The following is a 19,485-nucleotide window of genomic DNA, read 5'->3' as shown; positions in this document are numbered from 1 at the left end:
GGTTATGGGCGTACGACAAACCAAAAATGACCACGTATTACATACGGGGTGGGCAGTGAAGGGGTTAATACTTTCTACCCCACCTATGTTGACCAAGTTTTTTTTTACCCGAGACCAACTATGCTGCAGCAGGTCACTCAGAATTGTAGTAACTGTGTAGTAACTGTGTATTAACACGCTGGAATGCAGGCGTTAGATGGACGTTACAGGAAGCGGCTGAAGCTAACAGTCTGAGCGGATATATCCGTACCTGGTCAGATAGAGCCATATGAATGGGTACGGATATATCCGTACCTGGGAGCCAATGAGTTATTGGTACAAATAATGAACTAATACAGTGGAACCCCCCTTTTAAGACCCCCAATTTAAGACTCCCTCCTCTTTAAGACCTTGTTTTCTCAGACTTTCTGTTCATAACCTCTGTAAAATTACCCCCATTTGAAGACAGTGAGTCCCTCCTTTTTTGACTCACATGCAAAGCAAAAGTGAGTATGTACTCACCCGAGTCGTCCGTCCGTCCGTCCGTCCGGAAAACTTTAACGTTGGATATTTCTTGGACACTATTCAGTCTATCAGTACCAAATTTGGCAAGATGGTGTATGATGACAAGGCCCCAAAAAACATACATAGCATCTTGACCTTGCTTCAAGGTCAAGGTCGCAGGGGCCATAAATGTTGTCTAAAAAAACAGCTATTTTTCACATTTTTCCCATTTTCTCTGAAGTTTTTGAGATTTAATACCTCACCTATATATGATATATAGGGCGAAGTAAGCCCCATCTTTTGATACCAGTTTGGTTTACCTTGCTTCAAGGTCAAGGTCACAGGAGCTCTTCAAAGTTGGATTGTATACATATTTTGAAGTGACCTTGACCCTGAACTATGGAAGATAACTGTTTCAAACTTAAAAATTATGTGGGGCACATGTTATGCTTTCATCATGAGACACATTTGGTCACATATGATCAAGGTCACTTTGACCCTTATGAAATGTGACCAAAATAAGGTAGTGAACCACTAAAAGTGACCATATCTCATGGTAGAAAGAGCCAATAAGCACCATTGTACTTCCTATGTCTTGAATTAACAGCTTTGTGTTGCATGACCTTATTTGACCTTGGGTCAAGGTCACATGTATTTTGGTAGGAAAAATGTGTAAAGCAGTTCTTAGTTTATGATGTCATTGCTAGGTTTAGCTGAAGGTCAAGGTCATGTAAAGGTCAAGCATGTGAGTCGTATGGGCTTTGCCCTTCTTGTAAGACCTGTTTTTCTAAGATTTTTTGAGGTCTTAAAAGGGGGGTTCCACTGTATCTCAAAATCGTGAGCGTATGTGGCATGCAAGCTGAATGCCCGCGAGGTATTGATCCATCATTATTTTCATTATTTCCTCCACAGGTGTGATTCCAGAGAGTGAAGAAGATCGCCATCTGGTGGTGAAACAAAGCTACCAATTCAAGACCAGCGGAATCCAGAAATGCGAGTCCAGCCGCAAACCATACGTGATGAATGAAGTGTCACGCATTATTACTGCTGATGGAACTGTCGTCAAGAATATGGTGGATGGATCAGTGGAGGTCAGTTGTGTGTGTGTGTGTGTGTGTGTCGGAGGGGGTGAGCTCTGGTATGACTTTGTGTTTGTGTGTGTGTATGTGAATGTGTGTGTGCATGTGTGTGTGGGGGGGGGGGGGGTGAGATCTGGTATGTGTTTGTCTGTGTGTGTGTATATACGTGTGTGTGCATGGGTGTGAGTGTGCTTGTGTGTGTGTATGCGCCTGCATGCATGTGTGTGTTTTAAAATAAAGTGGAAGAAAATGGAACCATTCATTTTTATTTTTTCCTTCAAAAGACCAATGAATATTATAAGATGTTTGATGGGTTGTTGACAGACCAGCTTTTTTGTCAGTCTGAGGGGGAGCATATCGTCTTTTGTTTCATATTCAGTGACCAAGGCCGGCCGAAGGCCGCGGTCAATAAATATGAAACAAAAGTTGATATGCCCCCTGAGGACCGACAAAAAAGCTGGTCTGACAACAAACCACCAAACATATCGTTCTTGTCATCATTTTAGTAGTGAGAAAATAAGTGCACAATCAACACAGGGAGCCATGCTTTGAAACACGAGTTCCGTTTTGATAACCACACGAGTTCCGTTTTGATAACCACTGGCAATCAAAGCTGGCGTGTGAAAGCGACTTTCTGTGTTTTTGAGTTCATAAAATGTTGGGTTGAATATGTCAGGTTTGAGGATGCACAGTTCTGTAGGTTCATCTCGGTATTCCACCCCCTTGGCTTTCAGTTGTAAATATTAAGCTTAGTTTTCGAATGTGGAAGCTACGTTGGGTCAAAGGTCACAGAAGTTTTGCGTCGTGCAGCGAAGGAAAGAATCGCGATCTTGTTTCCGACTCAGTGCCTCTTTGTGTCATTCTGCTTGCTCGGCTTTGTTAGATGTTTGCATATCTTGTTGCTATTTTCTTTGCTTTTATTATTACATTTAGTCAAGTTTTGACTAAATGTTTTAACATAGAGGGGGGAATCGAGACAAGGGTCGTGGTGTATGTGTGTGTGTCTGTCTGTGCGTGTGTGTGTGTCTGTGTGTGTGTGTGTGTGTGTGTGTGTGTGTGTGTGTGTGTGTGTGCGTGTGTGTAGAGCGATTCAGAGGAAACTACTGGACCGATCTTTATGACATTTTCATGAAAGTTCCTGGGTATGATATCCCTAGACTTTTTTTTCTTTTTTTCGATAAATGTCTTTGATGACGTCATATCCGGCATTTTGTAAAAGTTGAGGCGGCATGCACTGTCACACCCTCATTTTTCAATCAAATTGATTGAAATTTTGGCAAAGCAATCTTCGACGAAGGCCGGACTTTGGTATTGCATTTCAGCTTGAAGGCTTAAAAATTAATTAATGACTTTGGTCATTAAAAATCGGAAAATTGTAATTGAAATTACTTTTTTATAAAACGATCCAAAATTACGTTTATCGTATTCTTCATCATTTTCTGATTCCAAAAACATATAAATATGTTATATTCAGATTAAAAACAAGCTCTGAAAATTAGAAATAGAAAAATTATGATTAAAATTAAATTTCCGAAATCGATTAAAAAAACAATTTCATCTTATTCCTTGTTCTTTCCTGATTCCAAAAACATAGATATGATGTTTGGATTAAAAACACGTTCACAGAGTTAAAAAGAATAGAGATATAGAAAAGCGTGCTATCCTCCTCAGCACAACCGCTACCGCGCTTTTCTGGATTGTTAATTTCACTGCCTTTGCCACGAGCGGTGGACAGACGATGCTACGAGTGTACAGTCTTACGGAAAAAATGCAATGCGTTCAGTTTCATTCTGTGAGTTTGACTGAGCTTGACTAAATGTTGTATTTTCGCCTTATGCGACTTGTTATTTCTTATTTGCGCTTCGTTTATCGATACAACGTCTTGTGCACGGGTCAAAATTTGTGTGTCAGGGGTCAATTGGTTTGACTTGAACTTGACGTTTGTGTTTCTCCGAACGTCTATGTATCAAAACAGAGATACACGCACTCTACCATGAGTTTGTAAGAAGACAAAAACATATTGGTAGGTTTCATTTGTTTGTGATGAATTTATGACCTTTCATGAAGTAGTTTTGTTTTTTGTTTACTTTTGCCAGTTTGCCAGTTCGTTTTTGGAACTTTGCAAAGCAGTGTCGTGTCGTCTGTTTAGGTCCGGGGAAACGCCAATGAAAAGAGCCGAAAAATCCCCGAGCGGTTCTATTGGGTTTACTTTTGATTATCCATGTATAACCTGCTTCCTGCAACTATGGTAACCGGGGATTTATTGCATAGGGAACATGAGATTTATTTCCCAGGTGGTTGTGAATGAAAACTCGTGAAAATGATGACAAAAACTATTTATTCACTGCCACTGGTCTTTTGAAGGAAAAAATAAAAGTGAATGGTTCCATTTGTTTGCTTGGTCATCTACAAGGTTGTAGATTTCATTCTTCTAGGCTGGTTTGTTCAGTCCCTTTTCTAATAATTTATTAGCCATTAAATGTCGATCATGTAAAATATTGCCGTACCAAACATGATATACTACTTGTATCTAGTCTGGTTCTTAGGGCATCGATCTGTGGGGAACTGGCTTGACAAAGTGGCCACAGTAAAAATCAGATTTTTCGGCTGCAGTGGTTTGCATGGGTAACATCCATTTGAAAGCCTGTCATTAATTGGGCAAAATTGACTACGGGAAGTATACTTCGCAAAGCTTGCTGTACGAAGCTTTAGCACTGAGTTTTTGGTAAAAAGACTTTGCGCAGTCCTCGCGAAGTCGACTTTGGGCTTAACTCGGGACTGCCTTCAGGCTTTTTGTCTTAGCAATCTGTAAGTATGTTTTAAAATGTTGTCAATGGTTGCAGGTTCTCTATGCGGATGGAATGGTTAGCGTGCACATTGGCTACTGGGCCTTGCCGTCAAGTCGCACAAGCAGCCCGGTGCGATTTGACAGTGCACGTAGCCAACCAGACCGTGTGGACTCGCCCTCAAAGAAAGGTCAGTTCATGTTGTTGTTTGTGTGTCAATGTGCATGCTTGTAAGCATGTTTTGTTTAAATGTTTGTGGATGTGTGTGTGTGTGGATGTGTGTGTGTGGATGTGTGTGTGTGTGTGTGTGTGGATGTGTGTGTATGTGTGTGTGTGTGTGAGTGAGTGTGTGTATGTGTGTGTGGATGTGTGGATGTGTGTGTGTGTGTGTGTGTGGATGTGTGTGTGTGTGGATGTGTGTGTGGATGTGGATGTGTGTGTGTGTGGATGTGTGTGTGTGTGTGTGTGTGTGTGGATGTGTGTGTGTGTGGATGTGTGTGGATGTGTGCGTGTGGACATGTGTGTGTGTGGATGTGTGTGTGTGTGGATGTGTGTTTGGGTGTGTGGATGTGTGTGTGTGTGGATGTGTGTGTGTGGATGTGTGTGTTTGTGTGGATGTGTGTGTGTATGTGTGAGTGTGTGTGTGTGTGTGTGGATGTGTGTGTGGATGTGTGTGTGTGTGTGGATGTGTGTGTGTGTGTGTGGATGTGTGTGTGTGGATGTGTGTGTGTGGATGTGTGTGTGTGGATGTGTGTGTGGATGTGTGTGGATGTGGGTGTGTGTGGATGTGGGTGGGTGTGTGTGTGGATGTGTGTGGATGTGTGTGTGTGTGGATGTGTGTGGGTGTGTGTGGATGTGTATGTGTATGTGTGTGTGTGGATGTGTATGTGTGTGTGTGGATGTGTATGTGTGTGTGTGGATGTGTATGTGTGTGTGGATGTGTGTGTGTGGATGTGTGTGTGCATGTGGATGTGTGTGTGGATGTGGATGTGTGTGTGTTTAAGCCCCCCTTATTTTAAGACCCCCCCCCCCAACCTACACACAATCACTTGTAAAACCTTGCTTTCACAGATTTTCTGTTGACAACCTCTGTAAATTTACCCTCTATTTAAGATAACTCCCCCCTATTAGGACCAGATTTGTACACATACACAAAATAATTGGTCTCAAAGGAGGGATTCCACTGTTCTTGAATTTGTCGAAAGGTTTGAACAGTAGAATTTCCTGCGACAAGAACTTTAAATGCTGATCTATGCAGGAACTCGCAACTCGGGCAAAGGAAGAGGGGTTGTTATGGAGAAGGGAGTCGATACAGCTCCAACAGGTCAGAATTCCCCTGAGGAGGAAGAGAAGCGCGGAGTTTGGACCATCACCTACCCCAATGGAGAGCGTTGCAAGACTAAACCTGACGGCACCGCTGAGGAGCTCAAGCCCGTCATGATCTGTGTTGCTTCTGACCCTGACACAAAGCAGGTACACGTGCAGTGGAACCCAAGAAAAAAAATGTCTTCATATTTTTTTTGAATTTTTTTCTTTTAATTTAAATTTAAACAAAAAAAATTGACAATTGGGTAACGCCGCACTGTAACGCAGCTCGCTTTTTCCAGTGAGAAAGCGACCTTAATTTCCATTTCCTGATGGCACCGCTGAAGAGCTTAAGCCCGTCATGGTGGTGGCCGGATTCAAGTGCTAGTCTTTCGGATGAGACAAAAAACCGAGGTCCCTTCGTGTACACTACATTGGGGTGTGCACGTTAAAGATCCCACGATTGACAAAAGGGTCTTTCCTGGCAAAACTGTATAGGCATAGATAAAAATGTCCACCAAAATACCCGTGTGACTTGGAATAAGTATGTTTCACACATACACTCACACACACACACTCACACATACACACACACATCCACACACACACACACACACACACACACACACACACACACTTCCACACACACACACACACACATCCACACACACACATCCACACACACACATCCACACACACATCTGCTGGCCGATGTGAATGCGTGATGTATTGTGTAAAAAAATTCCATCTCACACGGCATAAATAAATCCCTGCGTCTTGAATATGTGCGCGATATAAATTGCATTAAAAAAAAAATTTAAATTAAAAAAAATTTAAAATTAAAATTTTTTTTTAAAAATCCCTGCGCTTAGAACTGTACCCACGGAATACGCTCGATATAAGCCTCATATTGATTGATTGATTGATGATCTTGGCTTCTGACCCTGATACAAAAAAGGTACATGTGCATGGGTGGGACCCAATATTTATTCTTTAATTTGAAGAAGAAAAAAAAGTGATATTGGGTAGCGCTGTACTGCAAGGTAGCTCGCTTTCCTCATTGAGAAAGAAACCTGAATTTTTGCAGAAAAAGTTTAGTATTCAGTACAGTTTTGAGTGAATGTGTATTTTTTCAGGCATTGAAATTTGCTATGAAATGCATCAGGTAATAGGTCAGACAGAATTGCTACTTCATATCGGGAATTGTTGTGACCTATCAGGCTGAACATTTCACATATATAGTGTTCAGCTATAATTCTTTCACCCCACCCCTCCTCAAAGAAGATTAGAAGATTAAACTTTTCATGTTTTGTTCTTTTTTTTTTTGATTACTCAGGTGAACTAATCACTCTTTTACAAATCATTTTTTAGACCATGGCGACGCGTGATGACCATGTGATCACAGTGAGCTACCCTGATGGGACGACAGTGGTGGAACACAGCGACGGGACACGCATCACCACCTATTACCGTGACACTCAGGTGCCTGTAGGGGAGGACAACACAGGTAATACAATTTAAGTCTTTGCTAAGACTTGCAGGTTATTTAATCTTCTTCAGCAGCTTCCCTTTACGGTTATATTATCAGGGCAAAGCATGTTGATAAAATCAATTTCAATCGGTTAGTGTACAAAGTTGCATCTGCGTAGGTTTAGGTTTTAAGTCAAACAGATGTCATAATATTCAACTCCTCCTTTAGCCAAGACAGGCTACGATGATTCTTATTCTTCTCTGCCTGTCTGATTCTGAAATCTGGTCATAATTGTATTTGACATTTCATTTGTTTAGTTTTGTAAAACAAACCCTCAAATCTCTGCACTTTTTCAACACTTGCAGGAGAGCCTTCTGATGTGATCACTATGACGCTGAAGTTTGTAAAGATCGAGTGCCCTGCGTACGCCACTGTGGAGTTCAACTGCGCCACATCAGAGAACCTGACAGTATTTGGCTCTGGCACCAGCATCAACGTCTTCCCTGATGGCTACTACATCCTGCACCATGCACGAGGCGGCCGTGTGGAGGTGGACACTGAAGGATCCATGGTTAGTCCTCCAAGCTAACATCTTTGGTTAATTTATCTGAGAGGGAGGGAGGGAGAAAGACAGACAGACACAGACAGACAGACAGAGACAGACACAGAAAGAGGGACAGACAGACAGACAGACAGAGACAGACACAGAAAGAGGGACAGACAGACAGACAGACAGACAGAGACAGACACAGAAAGAGGGACAGACAGACAGACAGACAGACAGAGACAGACACAGAAAGAGGGACAGACAGACAGACAGACAGACAAACAGACAGAGGAGACAAACAGACATGCAGAGAAAGACAGAGGGGTGTGGAGACAGAAGAATAGAGAGAAAGAGGGAGACAGAGAGAAAGACAAGACAGACAGAGATGGAGAGAGGGAAATTAAGATATTGAGAGAGAGAGAAAAAGATCGAGTGAGGCAGTGTTTTCTGATTTCCATATTTGACCTGTCTTGTCATTTTATAGACACAGTGCAATCCATAAACATAAGTCATTGATTTGAGTGCATACAAATCATCATAATGAATAACATCTTCGTCATCATCGTCAAGTAGTTTATTCTCTATTTTCTCCCCACCAGGTGTACAACCCTCGTCCCAACAAGAACATGGAGCAGCTGCTACCAGAGCGCGACCTGCAGTACGTGATGCGACACAACGCCGACGTGATCTGCGAGACCGTGGACCCAGACGGCAACGTCTTTAACGTCAAGAGTTCCGGGGACTTCTGCGTCCTGCCGCCTAACGGCGGCGATGAGTTGTCGGACAACAGTGACGAGCAGCAGCAAATTGGGGAAAAGAAGCTGCATCGTTATGGACAGCACGCTCCCAGGTTCTTCATCGTGCATGCTGACGGCAGTGGTACTGAGCTGCTCAGATATCAGGTGGGTTGCACTCCCCCGAAAGTGGCGTATGGCTGCCTGAATGGCGGGGTAGAAAAAGTCAAAAAGGGAAAACCTCCATTAAAAGACCTGATTTTCTCAGAATTTTGGAGGTCTGAAAACAGAGGTTTTATTATATTATCTTTCAGGATTTCTTATGGGTTTTTACCATTATTGATAATAGTAATAATGCATAATATTCATATAGCGCATGTATCCTGGGTTTAACCTTGCTCAAAGTTCTGTAGTCACAGGGACGTAGCACACCTAATAAAAGTGGTAGGGCGGAAAAAAATGGAAGACAAAATGCTGAGACAGCTAAGGAAATATGGGGCTTACACTACCGCCCCCCCCCCCCCCCCCCCCTTCCCGTCCCCTTGTAATGGTCTAAAAAAGAAAGAAAACATGATGCAATTTCGTGCCTTCTGAGCTCAGTTCCATCTAATCATCTTTCCATCCTCCACCAAACAACGGGCTGGTGAATGTATCAGTGATTATCAATCGACTTACATTTATATCTAAATTCCGATACGTTGAATGTGATGAGCACTTACTTCAAATGACTTTCGTCTTCATTATTGTCTAGTGTGTTAAAAAGCAAGGATTGACAAACTGGTTTACTTCTAAACAAGCAATTTATTGATCCGTCCAGCCATCAACATTGGCAGCCTGAGTGATGACTGAAAAATAGAGGGATTTGTCAGAATATTTTTAGCGCGTTTTCGATCTATCACAACCAGGATGCACACTTGTGTCCATTGTTCAATTCTCTCTCTACATGTTGTTTCATGTGACACTGTTAACCCCACAAGTTACTGTGTTACTCAATTGTTATGGCGTACTTACGGTTGACACACAATCACTCACCCCTCAGTCTGACCCCAGCTTCACACACAGAATATACAAAACATTTCTTACCTCCATTGTTTCTCATGGGAGCAGACGGACGAAGAAGCAATTTTCACTAAATTGGCGCCAATACTTTTATGGCCTGACGGAACTCGTCACGTGTGACGTTCTCGTCAAAATAAGACGTCATCCTATTCCAGCAGTTGACCAAGACTAACACACACAAAAAAAAAAAAAAAAACCGACCTTATGCCATCGCGTGAATACTACGTGGGGTGTTCTGTTGGTAGATCTCTCTCTCTCTCTCTCTCTCTCTCTCTCTCTCTCTTTCTCTCTCTCTCTCTTTTTCTCTCTCTCTCTTTCTCTCTGTCTATGTCTCTCTCTCTCTCTCTTTTTCTCTGTCTGTCTGTCTGTCTGTCTCTCTCTCTTTCTTTTTCTCTCTCTCTCTCTTTCTTTCTCTCTCTCTCTGTCTCTCTCTCTTTCTCTCTCTCACCAGCACAGATTCTTTCAAAAACAAATATATATCCCATTTAATGAAAATAGTATATTCTTGATTGTTATGTCCTTTGGGACACAGTCACTCACTTTTGATTTATTGTTTTGTTCACGAAATTATGATGTTCTGCATAATATCCATTGTCTTACAGAGTTGATGTACTATTGCATATAGTATTCTGACTCTAATTGACTTGCAAATTTTTACTTTGCACCTTGTCATGAACATTTATAAACTACAATGTTTCATATAATGCACTTATGTACATAAACTTATACTGTTTTACTAATTATGTAAGTATGTAGTAGTAGTTATTATAGTAGATTTAGTCCCTCTTTAGGGCGAGGGCCAGATGCAAAAAAGTATACCAATGCTTATTCTGTTACCCTCGTAAAATAAAGAATTGTCATTGTCATTGTCATTGTCTCTCTCTCTCTCTCTCTCTCTCTCTCTCTCTCTCTCTCTCTCTCTCTCTTTTTTTTTTTTTTTTACGGAAAAAGTGGTCGGGCGGTCGCCCTACATGCCCTACCGGGTGCTACGTCCCTGAGTCAAGCTATGAAGCACATACAGTTGTCCCTGCAATGTACGGCCCCCGGCGTGAGCGGACACCTGACATGTACGGACACATTTGCTCGGCACGGAGTGTTTTCCTTCTATATTTGCCCTCCCTTAAACGGACACCTGCAAAACGTGGACGCGGACACTCATTTTCGGTCCCAACAGCAGGTCATACCTCCAATGTACGGACAGACCATCGTCGAATTTTCACCACAACAAAATCGATAACAGAGCAGTCCGGCTCTTGGTACAAAGATCACAGCCGCAATGGCGTGATGACAGTCACTGATAACTTCAGTGCACGTGTACTGCTGCTATTTATTCAAACTGGTTTTCAAGCTTATTCTTGTAAAGCATCTGCACACGCTCCTCTGTGCTGTGTTTATGTGGCTGCTTTCGTATTTCAGTGCATGGTGAGTGTGTTCACTGCCTTAAGGATTTATTTTATCTCTTCTTTTCAACACTTTTCATACAAATCATTTTTACAGAACGTTTAAAGAAGTATTAGGAGTTTATTGTTATTGTTTAGTAGCCACAAGAAGTGATTAGCATAGACTCAATCCTGTTGTTTGTGTGTCTCTGTGTGAGTGTATGGGGGAGGGGGTGGTGTGGTCACCCCTCCCGTGACCGGACACCTGCAATGTACGGACAGTTTGCTATGGCCCAAGGGTGTCCGTTCATGAGAGGGACTGCTGTAGAAAGCATTATGGCAGCTAGCAACATTGTGAAACATGAAAACAATGTAAGGATTCCATTTGGCAGAGGCAGTGCCATAAAGGACCATATTAAGTGAGATTGTACGAGGCAAAGGTTATTGGAAGTTTAATAATTTGATGTTGGAAGATATTGATTATGTTAATGAAATGAATATTTTTATTGAAGGATTTTGTAGCGAAGAATTGGATTGTCAACTGGATTGGGAAATGTTAAAAGTTAAAATTAGAGAGTTTACCATTAATTATAGCAAAAATAAACAGTGTCAAAGGAGAAATGAAGTTGCAGATTTGTGTAATAAACTGAATGATTTAGACGTTTACTTGAGTAAGAATCCTAACTGTAATGATACCCAAGCAAAGCGTGAACACGTGAAAATGCAACTCGAGTTAATGGAAATAAAAAGGGCACGAGCCGCTCAGGTTAGAGCTCGCGCTAAATGGGTCGAGGAAGGGGAGAAAAACACAAAATATTTCTTGAGTCTGGAAAAAGCACGTGCAAATGCAAAGGTTATGGATCGCGTGAAAGATGATGAAGGGCGAGTGTGTACAGATCAAAAACAAATACACAGTGTGCAAAAAAAGTATTTTATGAATTTGTATAGAAAGAAAATAGATATAGTAGATAATGTTGGTAATGTTGACGATTTTTTGCAAGGCTGCAGCGTTCCTTCTCTTTCCGACGAAGATAAGAACAGCTGCGAGGGCTCTCTAACTGCTAATGAACTGTTGCACGCACTAAAACAAATGAAAAATGGTTCTTCCCCAGGTTCTGATGGCATTACAATTGAATTTATTAAAGTATTTTGGTCTCGAGTGAGTATATTTATATCACGTTCTTTTTCAGCAGCATTTGATAATGGTAGTTTGTCTGCGTCTCAAAGAAATGCTGTCATTGTGTTAATTCATAAAGGTAAAAACCTTCCGAGAGATGAATTAAATAATTGGCGTCCAATTTCGCTAACAAACAGTGATTATAAATTACTGGCGAAGTGTCTGGCTTTACGCATGAACAAAGTTGTACATAATGTGATTAATCCTGATCAGGTTGGATATATTAAAGGGAGGCAAGTTTCATCTTTGTTAAGATTGATTGATGACGTCATAGATCAAATGAATGTGCAAGATAAACCAGGTCTTTTGGTCACCATCGACATGTTTCATGCATTTGATTGTATTTCAAAAGACTTTATGATAAATGTTTTTAAAAAATTTGGCTTTGGCCCGGAGTTTGTAACTTGGGTCGAAGTTTTGATGAAAGATGCCAAGAGTTGTGTTAATTATGCAGGCTGGTTGTCTGAGTATTTTCCAGTGGAGTCTGGAATCCGTCAGGGATGTCCATTCTCGCCTTTAGCCTTTGTTTTGGCAATTGAGTTAGTAGCCATTAAGATTAGGCAGAATAAGAATGTTAACGGTATTTCGAATTTGAATTGTTTAAATGATAGGTTTTGGGATGATATGTTAAAAATTGCTTTGTATGCTGACGATGTAACGTTATTTTTGAAAAGCGAAACGGATTTAAAACATGCCTTATTGATTTTTGATTCTTTTTACTACGTTTCCGGATTAAAGTTGAATCTGTCAAAATGTGAAGCCATGTGGCTAGGAAGTCAAAAACATTGTCAAGACACCTTTTATGATTTCAATTGGAAGAAAAAATTAAAGATTTTGGGAATTTATTTTTGTAATGACATATCAGCCTCTGACGTTGAGGAAAATTGGACAGAGCGAATTACGTCTGTTAAGCGCTTGATTGCGGCATGGGAGAAAAGAAATTTGAGTATCATGGGTAAAATTATTGTAATAAAAACGTTCTTGATCTCCCAACTTGTTTATTTTATGCAGGCATTTGTGATCCCTGATAAAGTATTAGCAGAAGTTAATAGACTGTTGTTTAGATTTTTGTGGAAAAAGAAAGAAAATAATAAAAAGGCATTTGAAAAGGTTAAAAGGATAATATTGTGTAGTGATGTCGAAAATGGTGGTTTAAATATGATTGATTTGAAACACATGCAGGCATCATTTTTATTACAATGGGCTGTCAGACTGACATCCCGCAAAGTCACGGATAAGTGGAAATGTGTTCCAAAGTCAGTGTTTTCAATGTACGGCTCAAATTGTGAATGTTTTTATTCAAATGTTAATTTTCGGAGACTAAAGGGGAGTGAACTTGTCAAATCCAAATTTTGGAAAATTGTTTTGAAAACCTGGCTTGATAACAACGTAGGCTTATGTATTGATAATAATTTATTTAATCCGCTTTTATGGAATAACCAATGTTTTGCTTATGCCGGAAATGTACTGTATTTTGAAGATTGGGCGAGAAAGGGTCTTAATAGCGTACATGATGTTTTATACAGAAACGAATTTGTCTCCTATCAGTTCATTTGTGATGTTTTAGGAAAATCCCCACGGAGAATTTTGGAATATAACATGGTTCGTGCTGTTGCTCTGAATGTAATGCACAAGACGATGCACGGAAAGAAAGAAATTGATTTGATGGATATCCCCTTATATCGTGGTAAGAAAGTACATAGCGCACAACAGTTTAGAAAAGAATTAGTAAGTATGAAAGTTGTTGAACCTTGTGCAATTGGCTTTTGGAGGAGGAAATTTAATTATGAAATTGATAAGAAAGATTGGCTGACTAGTTTTGAATCGGTTAAAGAAACAAGGTTGCGTGTATTACAATGGAAATTACTTCACAATATTTATCCCACAAACATTATGTTATGTAAAATGAAAGTTGTGGAGGACAATGTCTGTTCATATTGTAGCAATAGCGTTGATTATATAGAACACTTTTTTCTCTTTTGCCCAGTGGTGATTGAGTTTTGGAAACAGATAGAATTTTATATTTGGGTACATATGGATAAACAAATAGAGTTAACAGTGCACGAAATTATGTTTGGTGTTAAAAATCGAAAAATGCAAGCAACCCTGTTGAAAGAATTGAACCGTATAATTTTGGTTGCTAAAATGTGCATAAGTATTTATAAAAAAACAAAGGCTTCAATTCCTCTCTTTGTTTTATTCGAAAAGCAATTGCAGATCAGAAATGTAAAATTATGACTTTTATTCCTCTTTTTTATTTCTTTTATTTTTCTATTCTTATTTCTTTTATTTTTTTCTCCTTCTCTTCTCATTTCTAGATACGGACCCAAAGTTACACCAAGATGTATATAGTGGATGTCATACTGTGTTTTTTGTGTGTGTATAATTATAATGATATGCATTTTAAATACATATTTCAACGGAAAAAAAAGAAAAAAAGCTATGGTCTAAGCAAATAGTAACACAATCTTGGGGCAACCAAGGAAAATTGTCTAAGGGTACAAGTAAGAAAAAAAGTTTTTCATTAATTTTGATACTATATACTTTTTGAGTGGTAAATGTTGAAGGATGAAAGAAAATATATTGTGAGTGGACGGATGCATGTTATTCATTAAAAGCCCCACAATGATGTGCTTGGCAAAAAAAAAAAAAAAAAAAAAAAAAAAAAAAAAATAAAGGACCATATTTTGTGTCGTGTGTTGTTCATTAACATGTGAGAATAACTGCATGCGTGCGTTTAGCACTCTTCTGTACATTTATATTCTTCTTTGTGCGTATGCAATCATGTTGCACATACTTGTACTTAATTTCCAGGACATTGCTGAGTACCTGACCTCAGCCGAGCGCAACCAAGCCACAGCCGTGCTCAAAGAACCGCTCCCAGAGTACCCAGGCGTGACCGGCATGACAGTCCTCAAACCTTACATCGGCGGCCTCTCCGAGCGCTGGATGAAGAACTACGACCAGTCTTCCATCGTGCCCAAGGGCATCCGCTCGCGCGACCTAACCTCGCTCCCTGCCCGAGAGTTCAAGAAACCTGGGCCCAAGTTCGGCACTAATATTGGTCAAGGTCTGACTGTGGGTGCGGCCATCAAAACCCAGACGAGGGTGGCCATCTTGAAGTGTCCAACGGCGCTGGAGCTGAGGCAGTTTGTGCAGTACAAACCTGTGTCTGAAGAGTTGAGAGACAGGTGAGGAGGTTCATGTGGTGTTGGTTGTTTGTTGGTTGTGTGTGTATGTGAGTGTTTGTGAGTGTGAGTATCTTTGCCTCTGTGTGTGTGTGTCTGTGTTTGCGTCTGTGTGTGTGTGTGTCTGTGTTTGCATGTGTGTGTGTGTGTGTGTGTGTGTGTGTGTGTGTGTGTGTGTGTGTGTGTGTGTGTGTGTGTGTGTGTGTGTGTGTGTAAGAGAGGGAGAGAATAGTGTGTTTAGGTGAGTGTCTTTGCGGTGAATGCATGAATGAATGAAATCCAACATTTCTCGTTACTTTTGAGTTGACCCATCTCTGAAACACAGAGTTTAACATTATGGAAAGAAGTAGTATACAAATGTAACAGCAAATTCTGTGTTTTAAAAAAATGTCAAAGTTATTTCATTTTCAGTCTTCAACATATATAATTGGAAATCACAGCTAGATGAACAATGACAAATGAGTATATACTGATGCATTTCTTCTGTTGTTGGTTTCAGGTTACGCTATGGTCTGAAAGAGTATGCGGAATATGTGATGGAGCGTGCACGCCTTGAGGCACTGATGGCCGTTGACGACCCGCGGACAGAGGATGAGAAAATGCTTGCGGCAGATCTTCTTTCAACTGCCAAGTCACAGCGACCTGACCCTGTCGAAGTTGGTAAGGCTGTGTGCTTTAAAACGTTTGATGTGCTGTTATGTTTTCCCCTGTGTGTGATGAAACGAAGTCGTTCACTGCTACCGTAAAGTTCTTCCCTTGTGCTAAGTAGATGTGTTTTTGTGTGTGTATATTTGTTTGATTTTTGATTTTGTTTGGGGTGCAGCTGGCTGTAACTGGTTTCTCGTCAGTGGCAGCCTTTAAACAAATATATGCAAACAAACACACACACACACACACACACACACACACACACACACACACACACACACACACACACACACACACACACACACACACACACACAAATGAAAAGAAGGTTACATCACATGAAAAAAGACAAGAAACAAGAAGAGCAAAAAAGCTGAATCTTCTTCTTCAGTCATCCTTCATTGTCAAGTTGTACCTGATGTTGCAGTGGAGGTTTCCATGACCCCCAACGAGGAGTATGTAGGTTATGTTTATGATCCCGGTGAGGCTCCCTTAAGTTTTCATTTCAACAATTTTCAAGATTGACGTTTTATTGTTTGCTTGCTAAGTTTTCATTACAGAATTTTCCCTTCTTGGACTTTTGTATGTTTGACAGAATATGTACAGTGCTTACTGAAAGTAGCAGTTATGCTTGCAAATCAGTTCTTTTGTGCTGTTGTAGTTCAATTGGAATAGATTTTTTTTTTCTTGTGGGTAGTAATATATGCCACAGGTTTGGCTTAATTTAGACTTGGTTACCATATTGGTGCTTGACTTGAGCCAAACTGAATACATCGATAAAATTAAAAAAAAGATTAAAAAAAGAAAAATGAAAAGGTTAGTTATTGGAACATCTAAGCCTTTTTTTTCTCAGCTGTAGGCTGTAATTGGTTTCTCAGCTGTAGGCTGTAATTGGTTTCTCAGCAGTGCAGTGTTCAAACAAAAATAGTATTAAATAGAAAACATTAAGAAACATTCACTAGTTGTCTTTGGAGTAGACGGACAAACAAATAATAATGTCAAAATGAACAGAAAAAGACAGGCGCAAAAGCCCAATGGATAAGACGTCAGCCTCCAGTCCAATGTGGGAGGTTGTCTGAGTGTTCAATTTATTGCTGCACCTGCTGGGTTAAGGGTATAGATTTCTCTGATCTCCCAGGTTAACTTTATGTGCAGACCTGCAAGTGCCTTATCCCCCTTCATATGTACAAACAAGCACAAGACCAAGTGTGCACAGAAAAGATCCTGTAATCCATGTCAGAGTTTGGATTGGGTATTGCTGCCTAAATGGCGATGTAAAAATAGTCATACACGTAAAAACACACTTGTTGAAACAAATATTAGAATAAAAAAACAAGAAAGGTAGGTTGTTGGAACGTTTGTTATTGACAAAACAATACATTCACAAATACATCGACCCAACGGTCTTTTAAGTGCACAGACAAACAATAACGAAAACTTATCTGGCTGATGATTTTGCAGCATGTAATGTTTCTAATTTTGCCTGCATCTTGGTTACTTTGTTTTATCTTTGAATTGATTTAAATGTTCTGTTGAATTGAAACGCAAGTTGACTCCAGGATTTCAACACTTTTAATTGCTAGAGTAGTCTACGTTTTCCTTTTAATTGTTTTGTCTTCTCCCCTTTTTGGCTGTCTGGGTTTCTTTTCTTTTTTTTTTGCACTTTTTGATTTCCTTGCCTGTGACCTGAAAGCATGAATGCTTTTCCATTTCTGAAAACTTTTAAGTGAATGCAAGAGGAAACGGCCAGATTTTGTTTTCTTAAAAAAAAAAAGTATTGAATATTTCCTTCAATAGGGTTTATGCTGATGAAGCCCTTTTACATTTAAACATGTGATTTTAATACCTCCAAGAATCTGACCCAAGGATGTCTCTAATTAAAAAGAAAGTCAGTTTTACAGACTTTACGAAGAGAAACACGGCCTTAACACAGAGTGAGTCTTAAAACACAGTGGGGGCGGGGATGTAGCTCAGTCGGTAGCGCGCTGGATTTGTATCCAGTTGGCCGCTGTTAGCGTGAGTTCGTCCCCACGTTCGGCGAGAGATTTATTTCTCAGAGTCAACTCTGTGTGCAGACTCTCCTCGGTGTCCGAACACACACACACACACACACACACACACACACACACACACACACACACACCCCCCCCCCCCCCCCCCCCCCCCCGTGTGTACACGCAAGCACAAGACCAAGTGCGCACGAAAAAGATCCTGTAATCCATGTCAGAGTTCGGTTGGTTATAGAAACACGAAATTACCCAGCATGCTTCCTCCGAAAACGGCGTATGGCTGCCTAAATGGCGGGGTAAAAAAACGGTCATACACGTAAAATTCCACTCGTGCAAAAAACACGAGTGTACGTGGGAGTTTCAGCCCACGAACGCAGAAGAAGAAGAAGAAAAACACAGTGGAACTTCACTTTTAAGACCTCCCTAAAAATGTGAGAAAATGATGTCTGACTAGAAAAAGGAGGGGTAAAAAGGGGGATACATTTACAAACTGGACTATGCACAGCAAGTCTTAAAAACACAGGGTCTTAAAAGGGAGATAATCCTAAATTGAGGGAGGTACGTGTTAGAAGGGGTTTCACTGTATAGGGTCTATAAACAGAGGTTTCACTGTATAGGGTCTGTAAACAGAGGTTTCACTGTATAGGGTCTATAAACAGAGGTTTCACTGTATAGGGTCTATAAACAGAGGTTTCACTGTATAGGGTCTGTAAACAGGTTTCACTGTATAGGGTCTATAAACAGAGGTTTCACTGTATAGGGTCTGTAAACAGAGGTTTCACTGTATAGGGTCTATAAACAGGTTTCACTGTATAGGGTCTATAAACAGAGGTTTCACTGTATAGGGTCTGTAAACAGAGGTTTCACTGTATAGGGTCTGTAAACAGAGGTTTCACTGTATAGGGTCTGTAAACAGAGGTTTCACTGTATAGGGTCTGTAAACAGAGGTTTCACTGTATAGGGTCTGTAAACAGAGGTTTCACTGTATAGGGTCTATAAACAGGTTTCACTGTATAGGGTCTATAAACAGAGGTTTCACTGTATAGGGTCTGTAAACAGAGGTTTCACTGTATAGGGTCTATAAACAGGTTTCACTGTATAGGGTCTATAAACAGAGGTTTCACTGTATAGGGTCTATAAACAGAGGTTTCACTGTATAGGGTCTGTAAACAGAGGTTTCACTGTATAGGGTCTATAAACAGAGGTTTCACTGTATAGGGTCTATAAACAGAGGTTTCACTGTATAGGGTCTATAAACAGAGGTTTCACTGTATAGGGTCTATAAACAGAGGTTTCACTGTATAGGGTCTATAAACAGGTTTCACTGTATAGGGTCTGTAAACAGAGGTTTCACTGTATAGGGTCTATAAACAGGTTTCACTGTATAGGGTCTGTAAACAGAGGTTTCACTGTATAGGGTCTATAAACAGGTTTCACTGTATAGGGTCTATAAACAGAGGTTTCACTGTATAGGGTCTATAAACAGAGGTTTCACTGTATAGGGTCTATAAACAGGTTTCACTGTATAGGGTCTATAAACAGAGGTTTCACTGTATAGGGTCTGTAAACAGGTTTCACTGTATAGGGTCTATAAACAGGTTTCACTGTATAGGGTCTATA

At 40.4% G+C, this 19,485-nt stretch overlaps 1 protein-coding gene across 1 annotated transcript in view; it reads left to right on the top strand.

The window, feature by feature from the left end:
- LOC138955896 (sperm-associated antigen 17-like) overlaps positions 1–16,337 on the top strand; it is a gene marked incomplete at its 3' end in the record, with an annotated part of 106,398 nt that extends 90,061 nt beyond the window's left edge. Inside the window, 9 exon segments of the mRNA XM_070327404.1 lie at positions 1,396–1,574; positions 4,406–4,538; positions 5,607–5,821; positions 7,025–7,160; positions 7,490–7,695; positions 8,271–8,573; positions 14,835–15,211; positions 15,708–15,868; positions 16,284–16,337. Coding sequence (XP_070183505.1) covers positions 1,396–1,574; positions 4,406–4,538; positions 5,607–5,821; positions 7,025–7,160; positions 7,490–7,695; positions 8,271–8,573; positions 14,835–15,211; positions 15,708–15,868; positions 16,284–16,337 — 1,764 coding nt within the window.
- Positions 16,338–19,485: the final 3,148 nt, after the last annotated feature.

Source organism: Littorina saxatilis, unplaced genomic scaffold (genome assembly GCF_037325665.1).
Source record: "Littorina saxatilis isolate snail1 unplaced genomic scaffold, US_GU_Lsax_2.0 scaffold_395, whole genome shotgun sequence".
In the NCBI taxonomy this organism is placed as follows: domain Eukaryota; kingdom Metazoa; phylum Mollusca; class Gastropoda; order Littorinimorpha; family Littorinidae; genus Littorina; species Littorina saxatilis.
Note: the sequence above shows the minus strand (reverse complement) of the source record. Positions and strands in the feature narration are given on the sequence as shown.